The sequence below is a fragment of the Netta rufina genome, assembly GCF_964035555.1.
Source record: "Netta rufina genome assembly, chromosome: 1".
Lineage (NCBI taxonomy): Eukaryota > Metazoa > Chordata > Aves > Anseriformes > Anatidae > Netta > Netta rufina.
Window position 1 is genome coordinate 6,550,243 of NC_140123.1, and position 27,032 is coordinate 6,577,274.

The window sequence follows — 27,032 nt, forward strand, 5'->3', positions numbered from 1 at the left end:
GTGTGTTTAAACACTTGATTACACAGCAGACTGTTTTTTTCTGCCTTCCGTGCTACAAGTTGCCTTGGTTGGTTGGAGACCCCTGGGGAGAATGTTATTTCAGGGGAGGGGGAAACTCAACAAATACTGAATTTTCTTAGTGCCACTTTCTGCCTCTGCTATGGGACGTGTTAGGGCTGAAACGAGATGCAACAATAAGAACTATTACATTAAATTTCTGAGTGAATATTTTCCAACAGTGTTCTGGACAGCTGGGAGGCGCAGTCCTGCATGTATGTTGCAGTCCAGAATATGCTTGCTCTAGGCTAATTTATTCACCTGGGGAAAAGAAGTTAACCTACAGAATCACCACAGTGTTCTAACTAATTCCAGCACCTCAGCTGGCTTATAGCTAGAACAGATACTAATGCACTACTCCACAGCCTGCAGTATTGATATGTACTGGAGTGTGAAGCCTGAGGTTCATTTTGGCAAAGCGTATTCCTCTTAAAATTTCTATGAAATCAGGCTGTTGGGCCCTGGAGAATGTACAGGGGAATGTGAGACTGAGAATATTCTCTCCTTCAAAGGAGATAATAGGGTCCCCCCGTTTGTCTGCAGTCAGTTGTGTATGGAGCCACGGGCAGTGGGGTGAGTTAGAACTTGGTCCCCAACCCTGTTAGCTTCTGTGACATGAAGGAGAGTCAAGTGGTTCAGCTGGGTGAAAGGACCATGGAGTGGGATGGGTGCAGATGTGCCACTTTCCCAGGGACTGGTTGCTGTAGGTCATGTCACCTTGTCTTGGAACAACAAATGGAGAAGAAATGGTGTCTCAAAATGTCCTTTCCGGTAAAGTGGGAAGAAAACATCAGTCCTATCAAACTGAAGAATAAGCAAAACATTAGTTTTCCTTGCCGCTAGGAATATTTAGCCAAAGAAAGATAAACAGAGGAGGGTACAGTAAGGGTTGGAGAAAAACCAAGCCACCATAGTATTTTTATCTTTTTGCAGTGATTTAACACTGACCCACAAAAACTGATTTCTTTATTTCCTCCCCATTCAAGGAAAGCTTTTCTGGATTAACTTTGTCAGAACGCAGACTTTCATAACAGATAAAATCACCATTTGGATTTCCTTTTCTAGGCAGTTTAAGAACCACCATGGTTATCTAGCTGTGGACTGGTGGATATTGCTTCCAAAAAGTGTGTATCATTAATTACTTGTGTCAAACCTGTTCTTTTTATTGCTCGTGACTCCAAAACGTACATTAGTACATACCTAGCTTAAACCTTGAGAGACATCAGATGATCCTGTAAGCTGAACTGATGCTTCTGTGTGTGCTTAAATCATAGCTTTAATCATTGGAATTGCTGTCATATTAGCTTATGAAATTGAACTGATCTATTCCGTGAATAGGCTTTACATTGTTATTTGATTTTGATGTCTCTTTCTAGCTTGATAATTTGACTTTTTTTTTTTTTAATTATTACTTTATATTTCTTATTTACTCATTGATTTATACAACATCTATTGCAGCTACAGCTGGGAGCTATCATTAGGTATATGGCTTTTTCTTGGAACAATTAAGCATGGCCTCTGGGAACTGTTGGTATTCCATCCACAGGAGATAGCTTATGAAAATGTCTCTAGGCAGATCAGTTCTGCCTACAGACATCGATAAATTCAGCCACTTAAAAAGATGGCATAAAGGCACCTTTTAATTTCCCTTCCCTCTTATACCGGGCACAATCTCAGTAAGCCTGAGAAACAAGGAGCGTGAAAGCAGTGGGCCTATCTGAAAAGCAACACATTTGCAGACGATGGGTATTCACACCTACCAATAGCATCTATGACTTTCCTGGTAACCAACTTCCAGGCAATACCATTGTGTGAAGTCAGAAATGAAAATTTAGAGCCTATGTGATCTGAGAAAATTATTTGATTCCTTGCATTTATCCCTGTTGTGTTGTCTAAGCATTGGAAGACAGTGGGACATTACCTCCTGAAATATCGAAATACTTGCCATGAGCAATACCAAGTAGATTACATTGCAAAGATCTCATCTGAAATCTACAGAAACACATTTTAGCTGGCATGAGCAAGAATAATACTGTTAAACAGCATTGAAAAATTGTGGTGCATACATTAATTTCAGACAATATACAGATTATTTTAAAAACCTCCCAGTTCCAGAAAAGGAGATTACAGGAAAGATTATTCAGCATTAAAGTGAATGATGAGGCTTTTTCTCCTTTTGACATGCAATAAAAAGTAGATATGAAAAAACATTAAGTCAACTAGCACTAGTAAGATACACACTAAATTAGTATAGGTCCCGGGTATCTACATAATGACTACATCTACATAATGACTAGATCCCAGATACGCAGTAGGATCATTGGGGTGTTGTTTTACTAATGGGAATTGAACATTTTCTGGCTTCCAAGAGATAAGAGAAAGCTGCAGCTGTTGGAGAGGACAAGTTTGAATTTCCTTTTTGAAAATTACTGTTTTCACCTAGCAGGCATTGGGTTCTCAAATTGATGTGGTGGCTATTTCAGCCTATTTTTGATTCATGAAGTCTTTTTTGTCTTGCCTTTTGAAGAGAGAATGATAGGCTGAAAAAGATCCCAAATGACAACCCTTACATATGATCTCTGGTCAATGTTTGGTTTTAATTTAGTGTTTAACATCCCTTTAGTCAAGCCCAATGCAGACATGCCCATTTACATTCCTGCCTGTCAAAACTGCATTCGTCATGGCTATCCACTCTTTGTTAGTGAGTTCCTAAGTTCTTTGCTCTGGCAGTTCATCACGGGGTTGGTTATCAGGTTTAAGGCTATCCCAGACAAAGATTCATTTCTTTTCTGGTCTATTCTTTTCACCTTCTTTATCTATAAATCTTGGCTATTTCCTCTCAAGGTTAGGCTATTTCAGGCTGCAGACTGAATATCAAGAAGTGACTCAGCTTTTGCATTACCAGTGGAAAGGAGTTCTTTAAATCCACCATCCATTTTCATAGCTATATGGGAGGAAAGCAAGGGTATGAATCACATTTCCAGGGAACATGTGTAGAGATGGAATTCAGTTTTGATTAAATTTCCCTGCACATTTAAGGAGCCTTGTTCCTTTGGAGTTATACACCAAAGCAGTAGCTTTATAAGCAATGTAGATTGGTTTAGTTTCTATGGGAGTATTTAGTTTACCAAACTTTTGTCATATTAAGTTAAAACAGTATTGGATTGCAGTTTATGAAGGTAGTGATACAGTTGTTTCTGACCTGTTCTGTATCTATAAATATACCAGTGCTTTCTAATGTGGTTCCCTCAGTTACATTTAGGCTAATTCTAGTGCTCAGTTTGGGCACTTTTTCAGCAAAATTCTAGGCACCTGTCTGAGAGCAGAGGGAACAGTAAGTCTGCCTTGCCATAACTAAATTTCTGACAAGAAAAGAAGTGAGGCAGACCTGTCAGAACATCCAGAGGAGAACCAGCCTGGCTCAGGCACTTCTCACCCTCTAAAAACAGAAAGAAGTCAGGAGAGTCAAAAATTGTCCAGACATACAGTCTGCTTACATTAGGTCTCTGTCTTTTCCCTTGTGAGTAATGGGGTACCACCAGGAAAGGTCTACCTACATAGCATCTAGCCATATAGCTCTCTGAAAATGAAGTGCGTGATCTAAGCGATCCTGAGTGAGAGACTCAAACACAAGGTGCTCAGGTGAAAAAAGGGCATCATTTTTGCTGCTGCACCACTACCACGATGCTATTGTTGGTCTTGACTTCAACTACATTTTATGCCTCATAGAGATAATTAGACAAAGTTCAAGGGAGGATTTAGTCAAGGCTTACATGTCTATGTCTGCAAAAGTGAGTTGCAACAGGCTTTTAGGCTAGGCGTAGTTACTGCCTTATAAAAATACATGCTTTGAGTATGTGTGAATTCAAAGATGGAGACAACTTTGATGCTAAATCAGGATATACTAATGAATTTAGGCATCTAAATGCTTTGGTAGCCCTCAAGGACTTTGAGAATGAGCACACGGTGTGGCTATTTGAGACTTTAGATGGGTTTTAGGTATCAGGCTATATCCAAGACTGTTTGGAATTTGGTAGGTTTGATTTAAACTTGCTTTCACTGTGTTTGTTTTGGTATCATTTGATAATCCTACAATGTCTAAAAGACTTAATCATACTCGTGAGCTAATAATATGTAAAATCCTGAGATCTTGTAGGTTAAACATCTTGCTCTTTATCACACTGGTGTGTGCTTATAGCAAAGCAGGGAGTTAAAAAAAATCACGAGGTGTAGGCTTTTGCCCAAACAAGTGAACTCCTCCCATGCAAAGGGCAGAAAGCAAACTCTTCTGCACTAAGATTTTTCATATGCAATTTCACTTTTTCTTGTAATTAAAGAATCTTCTTTTAGTAGTTCTGTGTCCTATTTCTGCAGCTGGACCTTCTGACATGTTACCTACATAGGGCTGAATTCTGTTTGAGGCATAAAGCTGTCAGAAGCTTCTTCAGAAAATTTGGCTAGAGGGCATAAATTCCCTTCCCCTCTCATGCCCTTCACCTTGAACTTGTTTTGTGTGGAGATTGTGCAGTAGCTGAAAAGAAATATAGTAAAATAAGGAGTAAGGCAGCAAAATATGTTTCTAATGGGCAAGATGAAGACATTGCAGGCTGCTCAGGCTGCTACATAGCTACCTTTGAGGTCCAGGGCTCAGAGGAACATAAAACCATATACCAAGAAAACATTGACACAAGAATTTTGAGTTTATTTGAACAGAGATGTGAGGAAGATGTAATGTTTTATTCTAGTGGAAAGTCCAGAGAAATATTAGTCAGTGGTATCTCATTGATTTTGGTATCTTACTAAGACTCTAACTAAAATATCAAGCTAAAAGCGTGATCAGGTAATATATATATATATATATATATTATTTTTTTTTCCCTAGAAATATCAGGTGCCAGACCTGAGGCTTCCTCAGTATATGCTGGGAGTGTTGTGAGAAAAATCATGTCCCATTCCTAAAATCAGGCAGCCTGCTTGTGATAAAGGAAGACACAAATAAATGCATTCACATAGGGAAAAATACTTTGGGAAATGATGTAGTTGATAGAACAGAAAGATTCAATGAGCATGGAGATGCATTTGTTCAGATTACAGAAATCAAATATTTCAGATCAGTCTCTAAAAATGACTTTAAAACATTAACTTCTATTATTTATATTTGGCATCCAAAGTTTTCAGGCTGAAGACTCTCATAGCATGTCTTTACTGAAAGGTAAGGTGTATGTGCAGTGCAGTTGCTGGACAGCAAGGATTGGGGGTTGTAGGAAGAAGATATTAGATGATAGATTTAGACTAGATGTTGGGAGGGAATTCTTCACTGTATGGGTAATGAGGCACTGGAACAGGTTGCCAAGAAAAGTTGTGGATGCTCCATCACTGGAGGTGTTCAAGGCCAGTCTGGATGGGGCCTTGGCCAACCTGATCTAGTGGGTGGCATCCCTGCCTATGGCAGGGGGGTTGGAGTTAGATGATCTTTAAGGTCCCTTCCTACCCAAGTCATTCTATGATTCTATGATCCTGAGAATGCTTACTGGGAGCAATACCATAAATAACAGTTCACAGATAAGTAAACTGATGGGTAGAGCTGTTTGCCACACCTGGTAAGCTGAAAGAGAGCTCCTGAGAGCTCTGGCCCTTGGTGCAATCTCTGACTGCTGCCAGCTTCTGTTCTAGTATAGAGAAATAACATTCTAATTTACACTGTTTGCTATGCAATAATGAAATAATGAATAAATGGATCATCCTTGTAGTAGCAGTAGCCAGGAAATGAAAAGTAAATTGTGATCTGTTTTGGTCTCAAATGTTTCCTGGTTCTAATAATATAAAAAAAGGTTTTACCTATTCGAGCTGTTTAGGGTAATATAAAAGCATAGGATGCTTTATGCATAAACTTCAATTTTCATTCTGATTTTAAAAATTATCATTGAATTTGTTCTCATTATCTAAAAATAAAATTCAGAGATGATGTTAGATAAGATCAATGATAATAGGAATATGTTGCCATAGACACATCTGTTCGGTATGACATAAGAACACTGCTGTACAAAGAAACCCAGTAAAGTTTTATTTCACAATGCCCTGAAATTATGCACTTGTGAAAAATTAATTATAGTTCTTTCACTGAAACAGTGGTCCTGTGATGTTGATTCTAAAATATTCAACAAGCTATTTCAGTGCAGAGGGCTGTCAAATGGCAGACCAAGCAGATGTATCAAGAAGTATCAAGAAATGTTTGAAAATTTTAATTATAGCAAGTGGCCAAAATTTCTGAGCTTAGCTTGAGCATAGCTTAATTTTGAGTTTTACGGTTTCATTTTTAGCTTCAGAATTTCTGCATCTCTTACAAAAATCTTTCTTGCAAATTGGCATGAAATTCCACTATTTATAGAAAATACAAGGGGAGAAGCAGAGAACAATGCAAAGCAAAAGTATGAAACAACAGCTTTCTGGTAGGACAGTAAGAACTGGGGAATTGCAAGCTTTTCCAGATTGTTCCAGTATTGCGCCTTTTTTAAAAAAAATAAAAATGGGGGGGAGGGGATTAGCAAGGGGATACAGCTGGATTTGGGCTAGAAGGCCTGGGCTATCATCTAGCCTGACTTTCTGGCCAGAAGTCTGCAGAAGTCAGCAGGCAACAATCATCTACTTTTACTGCGCCCATTTACTGCGTTTTGTGGTTTGGCCTGTTTTTCCAATAGCATTGTGTAGGCCAGCAGCATCCCTTAATAGCAGATTTCCAAAAACGTGTTTAGAGACATACATTTTTATAATTAAAAATGGTAAATGTATGCATTCACATAAACATATTCCTTGTCAAACATTAAATTTAATTCTCATTACGTTATTACATCACAGGTTTTGTGAAGGACCAAGAATCATCAAAGGTGGGGAGACGAACTACATTCCTGTGTTGGTTTGGTGGAGGATGGAAAAAAGCCCTTCCTATGGTGTATGTTTTATTTATTTATTTCACTTATTTCTTTCTCCTCAGACTCAGATTAAAAGAAAAAATCCACAGCTGTATCACATCTCTCCAGCTCGCAAGAGACTAATTCAAATGCCTTCTTCTATTTTCTAGACATGAGTCACTTCTCACAACAGACCCTCCTATCCTCCTCTCTTATGATAAGATAAAAATCCTTTCATAGTCCAGCTTGACTTGTCTTTCTGAGTCACTAACTCTTGATGACCTTTCCTCAATTCTGATGGATAAATGCAAACTGAAGTATCTCCTGCCCACCTGCCTTTCAAATGTACATCCATTAGAGACCTACACAATATATCTATCACTGAAATCAGGACCAAACTCCCTGAAATTCTGAGCAATCTCCACTGCTTTATATACTTTCTATGATTTTTGTAATGTTTATGGGAGTACACTTCCTGCAGGAACCAAATTAGGAAGCCATGCTTGTGTTGAAGGTACCGAAGAACTATGAGGGCTGATTTCTTATAACTGAGTTTTACATACAAACTCAATAGCACCGCATGTGCATCATTTTGTATGTTCAAGAACATGAATAAAATTATTTGAAATTAATAAGGTGTTTTTTAGCGTTGGTTTCAGTAGAGGTGATTTTTTACTCAGCATATATCATACTTTATTTTATTTATTCTTTGGCCCAGATTCTTGTATTTTATAGGACTGTAGATCTTTATGACCCTGCTGGAATGAAAAAGGTTACTCGTAGTATGACTGATAGTAGACTCTAGCTACTGACAGTAGACTCTAGCTTTGTTTTCCTGAGAGATTTGATGCTTTTTTTTTTTTTTTTTTTTTTTTTTTTGTTAATATGTGAGATGGGGCATGCTTTGGGTCAAGGGGATTGCTATTTGTAAAACTATTTAACTGAAGGATTAAGGGCACAAAAAAATTTCCTCTTAGATAAATATGGCTCTTGTCAGTTGATATTCTGCTGTCAGTATGCATGTCTCATTCAGTCTTGTCCTCCATGAAAAAGAGATATTGACCCTGTGTACTACATTTAGAGAATAATTTTGCAAATAGATACAATAACAAAATGTTTGTAGACAGCATCATAGCCAGAAATATTGCCTGAGCCCCTAGCTTTTTTAAATGGTTACAGAGAAACAGTTTAAAAGTCAGTTAGCTTGTGAAATATCATCAGATTATAGCAGTAATTTGCATTTCATAAGATATGTCAACTGGAGACATTCTCTGAATTTATCTGATCTTCACTTCATGTGACACAAGGGAATATTGAAGTGAGAAGAGGACATCTCTGGAAGAAATGTGTAAGGCCTGGTATTTTAGAACTACACCTCTAACTGTTTGGAAATAGAAACTGCTAAATAGTATCAGTGCAAATATTTCTTTAACTGTTTGGAAATAATATTATTGCTTAGATAATATCAGTGTAAAAGTTTCTCTTCAGGCATGCAATGTATTGAAAATGTTTTGTGTGTAGAGATAAAATTTTTCATGATCTGAAAAGGTGAATCATTTTGACTTAATAGACTCATTTTGATAATGAAATGCCCTAGTTCTGTGTCATCACTTACATTTGATTTACAATATTAAACTAGTATTACATATTAATATTCTACATAATATTGTTTATATAGTTTTCTTCCTTCCTTCCTTCCTTCCTTCCTTCCTTCCTTCCTTCCTTCCTTCCTTCCTTCCTTCCTTCCTTCCTTCCTTCCTTCCTTCCTTCCTTCCTTCCTTCCTTTCTTTTTTCCCAAAATCTCCACAACTCAAGTCATTGCAGTCTGCTGTCCAGAAAACAATAATCATACCTTGTCCATGGCATTCACAGTGATGTGTTTCCTTGGACCTAGAATAACAATCGTGGCAATAGTGTGTCAATCGGTATCTGTTGTCACTGGACAGTGACATATATATATATTCATATATATATATATAAAAGTTATAAAGCTTTCTTCGAGTCCAGCAGTTGGAAACTAACTGCTGAGACAGGTCTTCTCAGCATTTGTTTGCAGAAACAGCAGCATAGATGTACAAAAGCAACAGTGGATTCAAACCCATATTGTCTGATTTACTGGGCATGATTTAGCGGATGTAGATACTTGCTGCTGAGGAATAATTTTGTTTTAGGAATCTTGCTTGATCTCACAGGGAAAGAAGATATCATTCACCTTATTTTAGCAATTTAGAAATAATATTGCAATTGGCGTGTAGGAGGGATAGGGGGATGTAGCAGAGAGGGGGGGAAGGAAGAAGAGCGAGCTCTTCTTATTATGCTGGTATGTGGAAATTAACCTCGTATAGGTTCCAAAAGGTTGATTGCTATTTTATATTTAGATGTATGTATATATGTGCGTATATGTTTCTGTATGTGTCTGTATGTCATGTATGTGTCTGTCTATACCAGTATAAATTCCCCAGTTTTCAGTGGTGCCTAAGTTTTAAAGTTCATTCTGAGTGCTTAGTGGAGATGAGTAAAATTGCATCACACCTGCTGTAAGACAACAGCAACAGCAGAGTGGCATCAGTTTATAAGTAACAGAAGGCAATGGAGAATAAAATCTTTTTCTCATGGCACTAGTGTTCCTGGACGCAAGACTTCAATAGGGCAGTGTAATTAACAGCCATCAGTGGTGGTGGTAGTGTAATAAACAGAAAGGACACAGGTGAAAGTGCTGTTTTTGAAAAAGACAAACACCTTTAGAATTGTCTTTAGTTAATTTGTGTTTAAAAAATGAAACGTCCCTAAGGATTACTGGAAGGGAAATACAGCTGAAAATATTTTGACTTGACAGGTAAAAGAGGAGATGAGGTAAGAAATTAAATTATTGGGAAAAATCTACAGGAAAAATCTCAACCAGTCATGGGAGCTGTTTTTGCCAATGCCATTGTTCCTACCAGGATAATTTTGTCTTAGTCTGAGGATTATTTCCAGAGGAAAAAGCATCTAGGTTGGCAAGGTGTCTTCAAATGTTGGAGTCACAGCTCCCAGATGAGATACATATATAGCATGCATCACTGGCTTTCACAGAGGTAGATTGCTGACAGGCATTTTTGTAATATTAGGTGTACAGTTATACATAGGTAATATGGATATCTGATTTAAACATACTTGGATTCTGTAGACTAATTTGCAAACTGTATTTCTGAAAGCTCTGATTAGCGCGGCAACCATATATTTCCACCTGCAGAAGCACATTATTTTGATTTATTAGCCTGTATCTCAAAGTGGGTTCTCTCCAAGAGGAGTTTTTCCTCCTTAATTTTTGTAATATACTTATTTTAAATACTATTTTATCTTCCAAGGAAAGAAAATTTATGGATAGATTATTAGAGTTGCCTATTTATTTTTTTATTGAGCCCAATAATATGCTTTTAGCTCAAAAGGGTTCTGGAAATATCTTGAACCTTGATTTGAAATCATTAAAATTTAGAAAATGTTATGAAAACCTTCTAAATAGTTTCAGTAATTAATTATACTTTGTGTTAAAATGCTATGCTGATTTGAAATAACTTTTCAAGAACTGGTTAAATTTAAACATATTTTCAAAATAAGATATTTATCTAATTGATGAGCTTTCTAGATGAGGTTTATTAACACATTAAGCTAATAACTGCTATCAGTTGAATGAAGAGGAATAGTTAGAGCATGGCTGATGAATATCCATCATTGTACTCTCCAGGTATTGTGAAATCTAGCGCTTTCCTTGTGTAATGAAAATACTGGCTATACCAATAAAACCCAAACCTGTGTTTTCATGAAAACATAGGTTACTTCCACTGTTACTAAATTTTATATCATATTTCTAAGTCTACCAATAGGTTCCCTTTTAATATTTTCCTCTGCTAAAATCACAGTACAGAGAAGAAAATCCTAGGTGTTTTGACACATACAGGTCTTTATCAAGTGCAATTCAAAATCAAGTTCTTATACAAATTTACAAAAAGAACTTTATTTATTTATTTATTTATTTATTTATTTATTTATTTAAATACAAAAACACTACAGTGATTTCCTAGATGAAAATTTTTGGAGGTTTATTTTTAAGTACTGTAATAAATGCATTTGAACTTTGGAGGTTTGTTCCTCTTTCATTCATGCTGTTAGCATAGAAATATGGATTTTATGCTTAAATGAATTAGCTCAGTTCATAAATTATAGTTAATAAATTATAAAAGTAAAACATAAATTCGTATTTGGGGAGTGATGGTAAACTATGAAAAGATAGACATTTTCCCTAAGTTTCATTTTCTCCAAGTTTTCTAAACAATCATGATAAATAATGTTTATTTATTTTTATGGGAAAAAAATAAAAATAAGTGTAGGCCTCTAATCATCTGGGCTTTTCACCTTGTCTTTAGTTCTTCAAGCCTGGGTCTCTCAATGTAGGTGATCATAGAGTCAGGTCTTCTCAATCAGCTGGGTAGGATGAGGTACTAAATAAACCTGGTCCAGATATTACAGGTACAGCAGAGGAAAAATCATATAATCATAGAATATCCTGAGTTGGAAGGGACCCTCTGGGATCATTGAGTCTTCACACAGGACCACCCAAAAATCAGACCCTATGTCTGAGAGCATTGTCCAAACACTTGAACTCCAGCAGGCTTGGTGCCATGACCACTGCCATGGGGAGCCTGTCCCAGTGCCCAACCACCCTCTGGGTGCAGAACCTTTCCCTAACACCCAGCCTGACCCTCCTCTGTCCCAGCTCCACGCCATTCCCTTAGGTTCTGTTGCTGTCCCCAGAGAGCAGAGCTCAGCACCTGCCCCTTGGGCTTTGAGTAATCCAAGATGTTTTGTGAAACTCAGTCCAATTCCTTCTTTCTGGACCTCTGTTTTTTCTTGCAGTATTCAGTTTTAGGGTCATTGGAAGCAATGGCCTTTCCTGAGAAATTCAGTCAGAGAGAAGGCTCACCAGACTGGGTCATTCTTCGCTTAATTTTATTTATTATTTGGCCATATACTTTCTTCAGATTTATTTATTATAAATGGCTTTATGGCTTGTTTTGAAATAGTAACCACAAAGGCTCGGTTCATAAAATATGTATAAATTTAATATTGAGAAGGAATAGTTTCTGAGTAAATTATATGTTTTTCTCATATCTCCCATCAAAACCTTCCTGCATGCAACCACAAAGGACAGAAAGCAGAAAACTGGGGCATTATGGAGAAAAGTATTAAATTCTCAAGAATGAGACAATTGTATCAATAGGATTGTGTAGGAAAAAGGAAATAGAATGTTTTCAGGAAAACTGTGGCTTCAGTTAAATCAGCCTAGGGGAAGGTCTTTGCTGTTTACTGGCCTGGAAGTGAGGAAGAACATTTGACTCAGCAACTTTTCCATCAGAATGCCAGGGTTCCAGAGAGATGTTTACAATACTGACGATGAAAGTTTGCAAATAATCTATTCATCCTTTTTTGTTTCTCTTTCTGTAGATTTTAGGATTTGCTGAGCTCAAACTGCTGATTTAGTTCTTCTGCCTGTTACAGTTTACTAAACATTACTGTTGCATTTATAAGGGAAAGCCTAAGAAAACCTTCTTGCCAGTTGTGGCTGTTGGTCCACATTCTCCATTCTGCATTTGTATCCAGGTGCTTCAGACGTAATCTACTCTTTGGGAGTCAGCTATGCTTTTCCATTAAGAACCAGCACCCTAGGCCTCCAGTAATAATGCTCCTGTAATAATGCTTTCTTCACTATCCCACCCTCAGACATGGAGATTTTCAGTGTCATGAACTTCTGTAGCTGTGGAAAAGCACATTTTCATGACAATTTAAAATCTCAGAAATTGTGAAAGGAGTAAAATCCTTCCAGTTTAAAACTCATGTGCTGAAATCAGATGTGTTTAGCCAATGCAGGACTGGAGTGCCGTATGGGTGGTGTCACTGCAGTGCGCAAAGGCAGTGATGGAGCATGACTGTAGCCATAGTGCCATGACTGCACAAGCTAGTACCTCCAGCAACACTGCAAAAAGATATAGGGTTGCACCCATGACTGATGAAAGTCAGTGACTTAGAGGACAGGACTGTCATTTCTCCCTCTTTGTCCATTCAGAGAACAACACACCATCTTCTTCAGTCCTTACCCCCTCTCTTTTGGGTTTTCTGCTTTCCCTTTATTTCCCTGATGTGATTATCAGAGGGTGATCATAAAGTCTGTCTTTATTCAGCAAGATCTTTAAAAACAATTTATAACATCTACCCACAAATATGCTACTTAAGTGAGTGAGGCACTTTGCACTATAGCGGAGCAAAAACTGGAGAACGTTGCTTTCTTCACTGATTTTTTAGTCTGTTGGTTTTACTGTTCCTCTTCTTTAAAATATCACCACTTCCATGATGCTTGGGAAAAAATTGGAAATGGTCTAGGCTGCAGAGGATGAAAATATTACATGGTTTCACTGTTTTCCTATGAGGTTTTCCATGTACTTCCTGCTTTGTCCTGCTTTGGACAGTGGCGGTCCTTGGCCACAGCTTCGAGATGCAACAGCAATAGATCATTTTTACTACTACTGCTGCTGTTGCTGCTACTACTACTACTACTACCTCCTATTACTCTTCTTCTGGGCAGTGATAGTGATGTTACACTCTGCTGCAGTTGTCAGAGGAGCCAGTGGGGTGACTGCAGCAGAAGGCCTGTCCCTACCTTACTCCTCAGAAGCAGCTTGCCCTCAGGGCCTCCTGAGATTCAGGTCCAGCAAGGGGCCTCTGCTCACTTTGAACCCCCACAGACAACCAGGATTTCCTTGCAAATGCTTCCTTTCACCCTCCTTTGGAACAGGAGGATAAAGTATGCTGAAACTTCACAGTTCAAGATGAAAGCTTCAGTGGTTTCCGTCATCTAAGAATATTCAGGTCACAAGTTGTGTGTCATTTAAAGAGGGTCTGTAATGTGGCTTTTTTGGACTACTGTCTCTCTACTGTTTTCAGGCCTAACCTAGATTTTTTGATTTTTTGATTTTTTAATGGAGTAACCCCTTTCATCCATGGGGTTCTTCCCTGTGGTCTCCCTTTTAAAGAGGCCCTGAAAACATGAAATGCTCTGCTATTTTTGGCATGTCTGGCAGACTCGGGCAAGGCTTTTTCCTCATGCATTGTTGTCACCAATCAAGCACCAATATTTGATGTTTTTGAGTAGCTATTAGTCATAATAAAATGTTGTATGTTCCTTTATGAGAACGTTGCCTTTAAAAATTAGATTGCTGCAATAAGAAATGTTTTGGCAGAGGTGAAGAAACCCTGCAGGGATCTGCTTCTGCAGATTACCTGAAGTAGCCCCTACTAAATGCCCCTGCTAAGTTGGTCTGCTATCAAAGTAATACCTTGCTGGCTTGTACAGAGGTTTCAATTTTCCATCAAATTCTCAAATGCCCCACAGTTATTATAGGAGGGATGGCTGGGAGTCTTCCCTTTTCACTGGTACAGTGTTATGAGGGTCAGGGTCTGTAATTTCCTAGATAACTTTTCCTCACAGACACTCAGGAGTCATGGGATTTCCTGAGTGAAGACTTTGGGACTGCATTACTTCTTGTTTTCCTAAATATATATGATGTCTTTTATACAGGTTATCGCTTGGGAGTCATATAGTTACACATCTCTGCTTTCTTTTTGTAATATCCCTATTTTCCTCACACTGGGTTTGTTTGCTTAAATACAAAAACATTAACTTTTTTAGGATAATGAAGTAGAAAGTTATTTCAGAGACTCTGCTGACTGAAACCTCATGTAATTCCTTTGGCAGAAAAGAGACTTGAATTTGATTTTCATATGCAGCTACATGCTTGCCTGAGCCTTGCTTCGCTGTTCAGGACTGTGCATCTATTCATCTTTGCTTTTTGAATTTCATTTCTCCAGTGGATCACAATTCCCTAAGATATGTGATATTTTCTCAATGACTTAGATGCTAAATTTTAATTGTTAATGTACTGTACTGCAAAATAAACTATGATCTCTTTCCCTTTCTCTTCACTTGAAGACTGTCAGAAAACAAAAACAAAACAAAAAAATAAATCAATTAATTCTCCCATGCTTTTGCTGAGCAATGGGTTACTATGTTTTAGCTTATTGGATAAATATTGCTGCAGCCAGAGTCTGAATTATCATAACTTTGGGATATCCTGGTTTTATGAACTATAGCATTTAGACACCAGTTTAATTACTAATAGAAGTTGCAGAATTAGATTGAAGAAGAGGGTTCATCTTTTTTGTTCTGGAAGTCATTGCTTGTGTCAAAGATGGTTGTGATTACTAATTACTTAATTTGTATGACAGATGGAGCTGGGGATCAAATTAAGTAGCTGTCTTAGGACACATTATAGAGCAGTATCTAGCTTTAAACACGACTGCCTTTTTCATTCCTAAAAAAAGGCACAAACAATGACAGGCTAAAAATAGCTGTTCACTTGGAGTTGACGACAGTTTCTGAGAGCTCGTCTTTAGGAAGATGTTGGAAAAAACCCTGCCGTCTCTCCCCTCCCCCTGGTTTTCTTTAAATGCATGCCCTTCTCTTTAAGCTTCTTCACCTCATTGCCCACAGAAAGATACCCACTGACTTTGATAGGACTTCAGTATTTCTGCAGGTTTCTGGGGGTTTACGTAAAGCATTATTTAAAGAAATCTTAAAAGTCACTGCAGATATTTCTATTAAGTTATGCTTATCCTACACAAACTGCTCTATGCTGATGGATAAGGGGTTAGTAAAGCCTTTTCCACTCTTTGCCTCCCACAGTATCTGCTGCAGTGAAAAAAAGCAGAGGTTCTTTTTGGATTTTATTCCTGAAGGCTGCTTCATAATTCAGTAAGAATATCGGTGGTTCCTGGTGCTGTAAACAAAGAGTTGAGTCTTTGACTTTCTGTTCCTGCAGTCTAGTAAACAACCAGTTAATTTGTAGCATCCCAGTGGTTGACAGGAGTAAAAGAAGTGGTTTGATCTTATTTTTGTGCATGTGAATTAAAGCTTTGCCTTCTGGCTAGGTTCTGAGTTCCCTCCTTCTGGAAGATATTTGAGCATTTCAAATTCAGAATATGTAGTTACAAATGTGAGGGCACATCCTTCTCCAGGATTTTCCTGCTTTAATTTTAATTTTTCTCTGTGCTTCTAATCCCAGCAAGAAAGCAAGCAGTTTGAAACCTATGTCCAGTGTTTTAACTAGGAGCACAATGCAATACAGGATCTTTAGAAGTAGTCCGCTGCATTTTTATTAAATGGGAGTGAAGGAGTAGGTGGGACTTTTTATTTAAAAATAGATTAGCACAGGGGACTGAACTTGCATTTGAGGAAACGTTAATAAGCCAGCCAGCCATTGTCCTTAATCAGAGACTGTATTTGTAAGTAGAACATGTTGAATCTGTCATGATTGATGACGTTGTCTTTGTTAAAAGGGATGCTGCATCTTTAACAAGACCAGACAGAAACAGTGCAGAATCTACAGTAAATTTGAGAATTGGCAGAGAAACCTTTCTTCATTTTCTATGTATAACGTTTGTAAAATATTGAAAAGAAAAACATCAAAGCCAGGGGGAAATATAAGTAACTCGCTGCTTACATTTTAATTCCTCACCTTTCCCCTCTGGGTGAGTTCCCCCTCCTTTTTCCCCCCTGAATTTAAAATGCTGGAAGGAAAAGCAACTGAGGTCCAAGTTTCAGACGCTGAATTCTCTGCTAATTGAAATTACTGGGCATATTGCTATATATAGTCGATGAAGAGATATGTAGCTTTCATTCAGTGCCTTCAAGACATGTCTTTTTGTAGTCAGAAAAACAGAGATCAATGCATTTTCAAACTGACAGAGGGAACGGATGCTCCTTAGTAGCACATGCTCGGGATCGTGTGTGTACCGTTTGTGCAGAGCAGAGACGCTGAATACTGGTCCATATGCTCCTTGTTTACTGCAATGTTTTTTGCATGTTACTGTGCACTCCGGACTAATGTGAAGGTAAGAGAAGACGAGACAACAATTTGGCAGGAATGTACATGTAAAACCAGCTGCAGAAAATGTCTACCTTGTGTTGCTGAGGACTTTGGAATTGCTAGCTGAACAGGCATATTATTACAGGTGGTTGTGGAGGCTTTGTTTTATCGTTGTCTGTGTTGCTAAAGCATAGGAGCATGTTTTAATTTTGCAGCATAGTGACCTTCAGTTTTTAACTGCTTGCAGCTCAGGTTCTAGGCTTGTATGATCTGATAAATATGTTTTGTTACTGTCCAGGTAGGCCAGAGACAAGAAGCCAAAGGCTGTTTGTGCAAAGCTACATTGCTGTATATAGGATAAGAATTCCTATACTCTTGTCCCCCATGCATCCTCCAAGTGATGCTGCTTGCATGCTTTCTTGTTGATTACTTGTCTGAAAATCGGGGTCTTGCTGCTGTGTCTGGTTTTGGCTTTGTGTCCTGATTTGTTTCTCACTGAAACAAAATGCTTACAAACAAATTATAAGTAAAGTCCTAAGAAATAAACAAGAGATTATTACTGCAAAGTGTTACTGAAAAATGCCAGCTGGCAGCACTGGTCTCGCAGTAGCTATTAACCAGCGTTTGTCACTCATCTCAACGTTTGCTTGCTCTGTTAATTAATGTCAGAACTTCAATATAAGTTGCTGGATGTATTACCTTCTCTGCAAGTAGGACAATATTAGCAGACAGGATCATTGGCATTGAATTGAGCTCTAAGACAAGCTGTGGGCCAGCTGTGGGAATCCAGTTGCATAATTTAGATGAATTACAGTCCTCAGTCAACATATTGGGGAGGTACTTTCGGCATTCTGGCTCTTTCAGGTTCAGATGAGTGTGTCTGTCTGAGAAGGAAAGCGCTGGCAAATGATGGCTAAACTGTTTTACCTGGAGAAATACTTGTAAAGGATATTTTGTTTTTAAACTGCTTTAAGCATGCCTCTGAATTAAAGTGAGTTTTCTGTATTTGCACTTGTTTTGATAATAATGAACTTCACATTTGCTTATTAGGTGAAAATAATTTAAAGGCTATTTGATTACAAAGTATTTTGCTTTAGAAGCTCACATTCTAAGAATCTGGTCCTATGTACGTAGTCAAAGTCTGTACTGCTGGTTGCTGTACTGAATTGCTAAGCTTTCACAGGTTATTACTTTCTAATTAACTTTTGCAATTCACTTTTTGTGTCTCTTCTGAGGTGGAAGGTGAAAAAGATATTTTCTTTGAATATATGGATAGCAAGCCAAGAAATACAGGTTAAAACTTTTAATGTTGCTGCCTTGTTAAAATACAGCCGTTGTCGTTTCCTTATGCTTTCCCTATAATGTTTTTGGCAGGTTAGTAAATCATATCCACATTATAAGCCCTGTGTTCTGTGCAGTAAATTGTCAATAAAGAAATGTTTTGAGACCAACCATTCTTTATTGTTCATTTCGTCCCCCAGCCTGCAGTACTGTGCTGAAGATGTTCTACTAAAGTGGGTCTGTTGTTGAGCAATGATTTCTCAGTCTAAATAAGAATAGGTACAGGAGAAATTTCAACATGACTCTTTTTACTGTAATTTCCAAGAGATACCTTATCAGTAAGTACCACAGCAACTGTTAGGATTCTCATGGGTTTAACTTCTGAAATGTTTTTGCTTTCATTCATAAACACAGAAAAAAAAGTGAAAGGTCTGTACTAGCCCAAGTCTGATGATTGTTTGGATAAGATAGCTTTAATTTGTTGGGACTTTAGCTGTTAAATGTCTCTGGAATAGTTGTTTGAGATACAATATCAACATACTGACTGTTGTTTACATGATGTTGTTCTAATGACATTGTCCTCAGTTGTTCTAACTTCATCTAACCCATCTGTTTTCAATGTATACATTGGTCATCTGCTTTCCAAGATATGTACTGGGGTATAATAACATAGACAAACTATAAACTTTGCACATCCCTGGAGGAATTGCCCAAGTATGGCAATGCCACTGACATCTTCAGCAATTCCTAAATTATTTTTTCTGACACAAAAAATTACTTATTAAATAGGAGTTAATTGAAAGGTGCTCCCCATGCCTGGTCAGTCTAAAATGTATTACACAGTGTTTCTGAAGAACTCTGTTGCTTTTAACTTGGTTGGCACTAACGTAAGCCACAGCTTTATGGGTGGCCAAAATAAATGAAATACATTATAAAACATCTGTTTTGAGTTTTGTATTTTTCCCCTTTTAAATGGGTGGAAAAATCTTAGTGGTTCTCAAATATTTTAGTCTTTAAGTCATAAGATAGAATTAAACTATAAGTACAGGCTGTAACAGGAAATAGATTCGCTTGCCCTGGAAAGTGAAAAAGAAAAGCAATTGGGTCTGTTTCTGATGGCAGCTGCAGTTTATGGCTTTAGAGAAAGCAGATTTTTCAAGTTCAAGGTAGGACTCTTGCTTCTTGATTGCCAGTCTATCTGAAACTACCCGTGTGAAGTTGGTTGGCATATGCAGACTTATAAAAAGAGGTCTACCCCATGCATTCTTAATCAAAGTCTATTTTTACAGTTAACTAAAGAATAGCACAGACCACGAACACGTACCTGCCTGCGTGAATAACTGCTTTTCCCTGCCTGAGCGGAAGCAAAGTCAGTGGTTTTAAAAGGGAGAAAGATATCTGAGAAGTTATGAGCAAAATATCTTTCTCTATCAGAATTTCTCCAGACCTACACTTTAAAAATGAAATTCAGCTTGATTTTTTTTAAAGAAAATAATCTAACTACTGCTTACCATTGCCTGTTTATGAGAGACAATATTATTAAAATACTGTATTTTAAACTCATCTCTTTCTCTTTGTGCATATATACACAATTTTGTACCTCAGTGGAAGTTAGCATAAATAAATGCAGAAGTCAGTGACTTATAATCTAAAGGCAGTGCCTCCAAGATCAGAAGTGTTCTTGTATAAATGTGCCCAAAAAAGTGATCTCCCACGATCTGTGGCAGTTAAATATGTAGTGGTATTTTCCGTGAAACTGAGTCTCAGGAGCAGATTGTAGCAGGGGGCTGCCCAGTGTCAAATGTTTGAAGTTACAATTGTGCCCACTGTGTATTGAAAATACTTTCTGTATTTAAATGCAAATGATTTTAGTGGTTGCCATTAAAAACTTTTGGTTCTTGGCATAGATAAGTTTTTCAAATTCTCTCAGTATTAGCAGTTTTTCTTGTAAAAATATGGGAAACGTTGCAAATATTTAAGTTGCACAGCCTGAGACAAACTTAAAAAACTTTTATTGGCCAGGGTCTTGTTTTTCTTGAAGGTCTGAAAGAGTTTTTCCTTCCCCTTCCCTTTAGGAACAGTATGTGTAGTTCTGATGGATTTTATTGTGAATCTGGGCTGCTATTTCTGGCTGGCAGTTTGAGGGTCTTACTGGAGGCACAGCTGGTGCTTCTGGGAATTTGGGAAGAAGAGCTGATTTCTTTCATTTGTACTTTAACATGGGACTTGATGTGAGCACTGGGTACCTCATTCTCAGCAGGAGTCAGCACTGGCTTTGGGGCCATCAGAGCTAAATGTAAAGATCATGTGGGTTTTGTTATGAATTCAGATCCATACCCTTTGAAGTGTCAAAGGTTTCCCAGATTAGTTCAGCAGGAGTTTAAGGCTGTCTTCATATTAGCAGGTATACTTGCCACCTTACTGAACTGCGCTCCTGCCTGAACACTGGGTTAACTAAGCACCTTTCTTTGTTCTGACTGCAAACTTTGGGTCACCGTGGTGGTGATAGAAGTATTCTACATACATTCCCTTGTATTCCCTTCATACATTCCCTAGCCTATGCTTCAGCTAAAAGATCATGCTAGCCTGACAAATCGTAATCATGATACAATTTATAGCTGAAATTTTGACCTATGAATTGTCACTTTTTGAGGATCTCAGATGATGAAGAGGACCTGTCAAGGGGGGAAATGTTGTATGGCCGGGGCCCATGGAGGATGCTGGAATCTCGGATCCTTTAATCCTTTAGCTTTCTCTGTTTGTCTTCTTGTCCCGCCTGTGTTTCAAAACCATAAGTTATTATCTTAACTGAGCAGCTTCCAGCTGCAATGTTATCTTGTGGGTTAATAAAGGCAGAAGAATCATAGTAATAAATAACAGTGTTTTGTTGCCAAAAGCCATGAAGCATTGCAAAAGCCAACTGAGCTACCAACTTCTATGTTTTTACATGCAGCTGTAATTTCTTCCTAATACCTAATCTAAATCTACTAGAAAAGAGTAGATTTTGCTTAGATATTAGGAAAAATTCTTCACTCAGAGGGAGGTGAGGCAGTGGAACAGGTTGCTCAGAGAAGATGTGGATGCCCCATCCCTGGCACTGTTCAAGGCCAGACTGGATGGGGCTTTAAGCAACCTGGTCTGGTGGGAAGCCCATGGCAGGGGGGTTGAACTGGAGGGGCTATAAGGTCCCTTCCAGTCCAAACTATCTTCACACAATTCTGTGAATTCTCCCTCTCTAGAGTATGTACTAATGATTTCTCCACATAATTGTGTATATTACATATCTCACCACCTGTTCCAAGACTTGTTCTGTTCTTCCAAAAGAAGTCGTGATTCTATGATTCTATGAAAAGAGTTTCTGAATGTTTCAGACTTGGACCTATATTGCCAAACCATGTTCTTCTGTAGACTTACGGTGTTTGCAAATGGGGGATGAAGTTAGGCATTTATAGAGAAATCAAAGAGATTTGGGCTCACAACTCTCACAGACTTCCAGACATGGTCCCTGTTTTCTTGTGCATATTTTCCCCCTTTAAGTCTTCTACCACACACCACCCACTAGCACCTCTTTACTAAGTGAAGAACAGTTCAGAAGTCACGTGAATGGCTTTGATGTAATATTTTAAAAGAAATAAACAAGAAAGTCTGGCTTCTCACTTTCTCTAATTTAATTAAAAAATTACTCTTCAACTGTTCTACTCAGGGGAAGTTTTTTTGATTGAGTTTATTCCTTTTTGTAAGTCTGATAAAGTCTGACACAGTCTGACTCAGTGTACTCATACCAGCATAGTCATAACAATAAATCAAGTGGCAGGTCAGAGCATGGTTCCTCTAGTCCTGTAGGACACCAAGACAAAATGTAGGTTAGTACTAGAAAGCAAATAAATTTGGTGTGGAATTTCTACCCTAAAAGATTTGACGTGAGGAATAGGATAATCTTATGTATGTTGTGAATATTTAGTTGAATTGCTTTAATATATTTTGTTGTCTGAATATAAAATGTTTGCCTAGACTATAAAATAAGCAAGACCATGAACTTTATAAGGGATTTGTCTAACAGCTGTGGGATATGGCCATGAGAGCTAAAAACAACTGAGCTGTTTGTACTGCTGTTATCCTTTTAATAAATAAAAAAAATTTTAGTGAAGAGAGAACTCGTGATAAAAAGGGGTTACTGATGTCTTGGACAAGTTCCTACAAAGAGAGCTCTCTCAAAATTACAACAGTAATAACACTGCAGCATTTCTTTCTTTTGGTAGCTTGCTGTACCTGTTACTAAAATATACTGCTACTGCCCACACTTATGGGCAGGAAGATAAAGTTCTCATTTATGGCCTAGTTTTTGCAATCACACCAGTGTTGTTAATAGGAGATCTGAATCAAGTCTCACACAGTTCAAACAGTAGTTCTTTCCACTTAAGAAATGCATTTTTTGAATCCTTAAGGTTGATTTTTCAACCTCTGAAATCAACCTTGCCCAGATTTGCAAGCATTTGTAATGCCTAAGTATGTACTTTACCTCTCCACCCAGCTGCAAGTGTTGATTTACAGTACATGGTCATAACAAGCAATAAACGAAAGCAGTAATTAGAATAAATTAATAACACAGCAGCAGCTCTGGTTTTCTGGATATATAGTAAGATTGGAACTATACTTAACCTATATGCCAGAATAATATTCCCTGAAAGGCAATTATAAATGGGTGAATTGGTACAGAGATGCTAAGATGATGAGCACAGTATAAGGAATTAAATCCACTACTATGATAGAATTCTTTGTGAACATTAAGCAAATACGAATATTACGCTATGGGGGTATGGGGTGCTTTTCTAAATTTAGAAGAGTTGGTCACAAAAGTATGGGCTGGAAGATACGGAAGTTGGGCACTCTTCATTCAGAAATTTCTGGATACATGCTAGTACCAATAAAATTATTTCAGTTCTGTTTTGTATCTCCCATTTTAATGTGGGCTCATTAGAGCTTATCTGATATGCTATTCTTATCAGAGATATATAATTGGCCTTTTTGTTAAGGAAGAATTGAAAAGATCTAGGAATCTAAACGTATTTAAATTTGTTGGGTTCTTAATATATGCAACTAACTAGAATATAATATCATGTCTCTATTTGACAATTTTATGTTTATATAAAAGTGATGAAAAGTGAAATACTGTGCTGTTAAATCACCACTGATAGGCTTGCCCTGAGTACTAAAGATGCCAGTGCCTCTTTGATTTTTATGAGATTGCAGAGAAATTAGATCAACAATCTTGACAACAATGCTGCATACAAAATGTTTGACTCAGGCAAAAGTAAGGTTTTTTTTTTCTTGGGAAACTCTGTGACTCCTATCACTGTGATGGAGAGAAGTGCAGAAGACTATTAATCAGTGATGGATGGAGCTGATAATAGCTAGCAACAATTAAAGGTTGCCCACCAATGTCTCATGATTAGCTTCTGTCTACATATGCTTCTAACTTCATCTTCCCTCTGTCCCACTTGCTCACACTAAGTTGGATAAAGATATTCTGGGTTCTGTGGTTGAACTAGTGTTTCATTTTCCAGGGCTAGTCTTCACAGGTGTGTCCTCTCTTACCGCTACAGTATGGCAGCATATGTATTTTGGACATGCTGAGATGTGTTCCTATCCTGTCCCTCATATTTTTGGCACAGGGTAAATGTATGAAATGATTGTACCTGCTCTGGGAGGAGGAAATCCCCACTATCTACTTTCCATGCTATCCTTACAGACAGCGAGAGACAAGGAAAGTGTCTTTTGGGTGTAGAGATGCCAAAATCAAAAATAATTTTTCAGTTGTGGACACACACTGGTGAAATGAACTCTGGAGCACATTCAAGCAGTCTGCATTCCACCTGTGTCCCAGTGCCAAAATAGTACGTGATAACTATGGATTAATGGCTAATACAGAAACTCCATAACAACAACATTAAAAAATTACTAAAAGTGTAGCCATCTCTGTTTTCTCAGGGGTGGCTGATTTTTCCTTTATGTCTCCAGAGAGAGCTGAGTGTAAGTGAGCAAAATAGTATAAATTCTCCTAATAACCGTGCAGCTTCCAGAGTTCTTCGGGAAAGACAAGTAGAATAAAATCTGAAATCCACAAAAACAAAACAAAGAAACCTGAGCACAAGCATTTTTTCATTTTTTTTTTTTGTTTCATCTTCACCAAAGCAGTAAAACCCTCAAATTTCAAATTGAAATCTCTGAAGAGAAGTAATTGGAAAGGCTTGCCTTCCTTTGATGGCACAAAGGATCATTAAAACCTTAGGAAAGGAGGATTAACTGTAGGAGTAAAACTCCAAAAAGCATTTTCGTCCAAGTTGCAGGAGAGATGAAGAAAAATATGATAGTTACTTCACACATATCTGCAGATATTTTGGACAGGATTTTCAGCTTGCTACAGATTTGTTTTCAAAACTTCAGTTTTCATTTGGAAACAAAAATAAGTGGCCAAGTTTTCAAGTGAGACAGAACAATCATAATTAATCTAGTCTGATAGCGCAGACTGTAATACTATCATGAATTGTTTCAAGGATACATCTGTTGGCACCTGCCATACCTTTTAAAAAAAAGAAAAAAAAAAAAGTTTCTGTTGTGTAATTTCTGAAGAAGAAGAAGCTTTCACAAGTGTATTATTCCAGGGGTTAATCAGTCATTTGCAGATGTATGACATATTTTTAGTCTGAATTAATCTAGTCTTGGATTCCAGATTTTGGGATTTGGGTCACTTTCATTTTTTTTGCTACATTTAAAACCACTGGACTGAAGTCCACTGGACTGAAGAGTCCACTGCAAAGGCTTATTCCCCCCATGTTGATCTAGACTGGGATGAAGGCATCACCTAATCATCTTTTTGACTAAGTAAATTAATGGTGCTCCTGGCACCTTTTACTACAAAGCACAATTGCCAGCACTCTCACCCCTCACATGACTTGTGTTTTGACTTGTCTTTGAGGTCTTTTTGAGCTGTTTCCAGTTCCACAGCAGGCTTCTTAATCTGTGCATGCCACATGTGCAGCCTCAGAACAGTTGCAGCCCCATGCAGAGGTAATAAATGTCCTAGCTCTCACTAAAGATACCTGTGTGTATGTCCAGGGTTACATCAAGTTCGTCAACTATGTTGCTGCACTGGGAGTTCCTATTCTGGCCTCTATCTACCAGAGTTCCCATCTGCCTAATAGCAGACCCTGCCTCTCTGAAAAGTTCCTGTGAGTAAGGTTTGCTTTCTTTATTCCTAGACTTAGGACTTTATTGCTGTCTGTATTAAAGAATACATTGATCAGTAGCAGTGACCTGTTCTCTGCACTGTTTACCACAATAACTTTTTTCTGTCATTGCTAAATCTGATCAGTAATTCTCCCCGATTGATCAACATTTAAAAAGCACCAGTCCCTGAGGAGCCCACTAGACAAAGCTGATGAACTGCCCTGTTTGCAATTACACTCTGAATCCTGTCAGTTAGACACTTTTTAATCCATTTAAAGTGTGCTATTTTGATTTTGTTTTTAATAAAATGTCATACAGTACCATGTCAAATGATTTACAGAAATCTAAGTATATTATATCAATATTGCTACCATTGTCAGCCAAATTTGTAATCCCATCTGAGAACAGATAGCATATTAGTTAGTTTGACAGGATCTGTTTTCCATTAACCTGCCATTACGTATATTTCTTTCTTTCAGATCTTTGCTAATATGTATTTTATCAGCAATTTCATGTCAATTTCCTGAAAAGAAAAAAAAAAAGAAAAAAAAAAAAGAACAAAAAAGCATAAATAGCATAATAGAAATTGCAAGGAATGAAGCTCTTAACCCCAGACCTTGCTCATGTCCCTGTTTAGAAATTTGTCTGAGTACTATCAAAAGTCAGGAACTGTTTTGAAAGGTTGATCTTGCAAAACAGGGATCTCCCAGATAAAATGGAAACTGAAGAGATAAATTATGATGAAAACAAAGCATGTGTGGAAGATGTGGTTTGTTTTATGGGACCTAGTCGACTGGTTGAAACAGTGGAAGCACTTTCAGGTTCATGCTGCCCTTTTGTTTCACTTATATCCTTAGATTATCATAGCTATGATCAAAGTTAGTAACTCAGTAACTAGACATTATATGAAGCATAATTTTATTAGAAATAAAATCACATTACATAGGTCCTTTAGAAAAGGAAAATGTTAAGACTTTGAAAGATTATTTCATTTCTGCTAGAAGATTCATGAAGAAAAAAACTGAATTCTTGGGAAGAAGTCTAACAACTCATTGAGAGCTCATCAGTGCTTTCATATACTTCTCTCCCTGTGCACTTTTCACAGAATCACAATGTGGTTGAGATTGGAAAGCACCTCTGGATCCCTCTGGTCCAGCCCCTACTCAAGCAGGGACACCCAGAACAGGCTGTCCAGGACCACGTACAGGTGGTTTCTGAAGAAGGAGACTCCACAGCCTCTCTGGGCAGCCTGTGCCGGTGCTCCATCACCCACCCTTCCTGATGTCCAGAGGGAACCTCATGTGCTCCAGTTTGTGCCCACTGCATCTTGTCCTGGAACTGGGCAACGCTGAACAGAGCCTGGCTCTGTCCTCTTTGCACCCTCTCTTCCAGTATTTATAGACATGGATGACATGCCTGCTAAATCTCTTCTCTAAGCTAAAAAGTGGCAACTCTTAGCCTATCCTCACAGCAGAGATTCTCCACTTCCTTGATCATCTTGGTGGCCCTTCACTGGGCTTTCTCCAGTATGGAGAAAGGTCTCTTTTGTACTGGAGGCCCAGCAATGGACCCAGCACCCCACATGTGGCCTCACCAGTGCTGA

At 37.9% G+C, this 27,032-nt stretch overlaps 1 protein-coding gene across 4 annotated transcripts in view; it reads left to right on the forward strand.

Moving 5' to 3' along the window:
• DLG2 (discs large MAGUK scaffold protein 2) overlaps nt 1-27,032 on the forward strand; it is a gene marked incomplete at both ends in the record, with an annotated part of 1,073,896 nt that overhangs the window by 248,949 nt on the left and 797,915 nt on the right. For 3 of the 4 annotated variants that reach the window (XM_084304812.1, XM_084304813.1, XM_084304814.1), the window contains one exon: nt 16,905-16,946. The exons of the other annotated variant lie outside the window; for it this stretch is intronic. In XM_084304812.1, the coding sequence (XP_084160938.1) occupies nt 16,905-16,946 (42 nt within the window). Of the gene's footprint in view, nt 1-16,904; nt 16,947-27,032 lie in introns of those variants that run through there. 4 annotated transcript variants of the gene reach the window in all.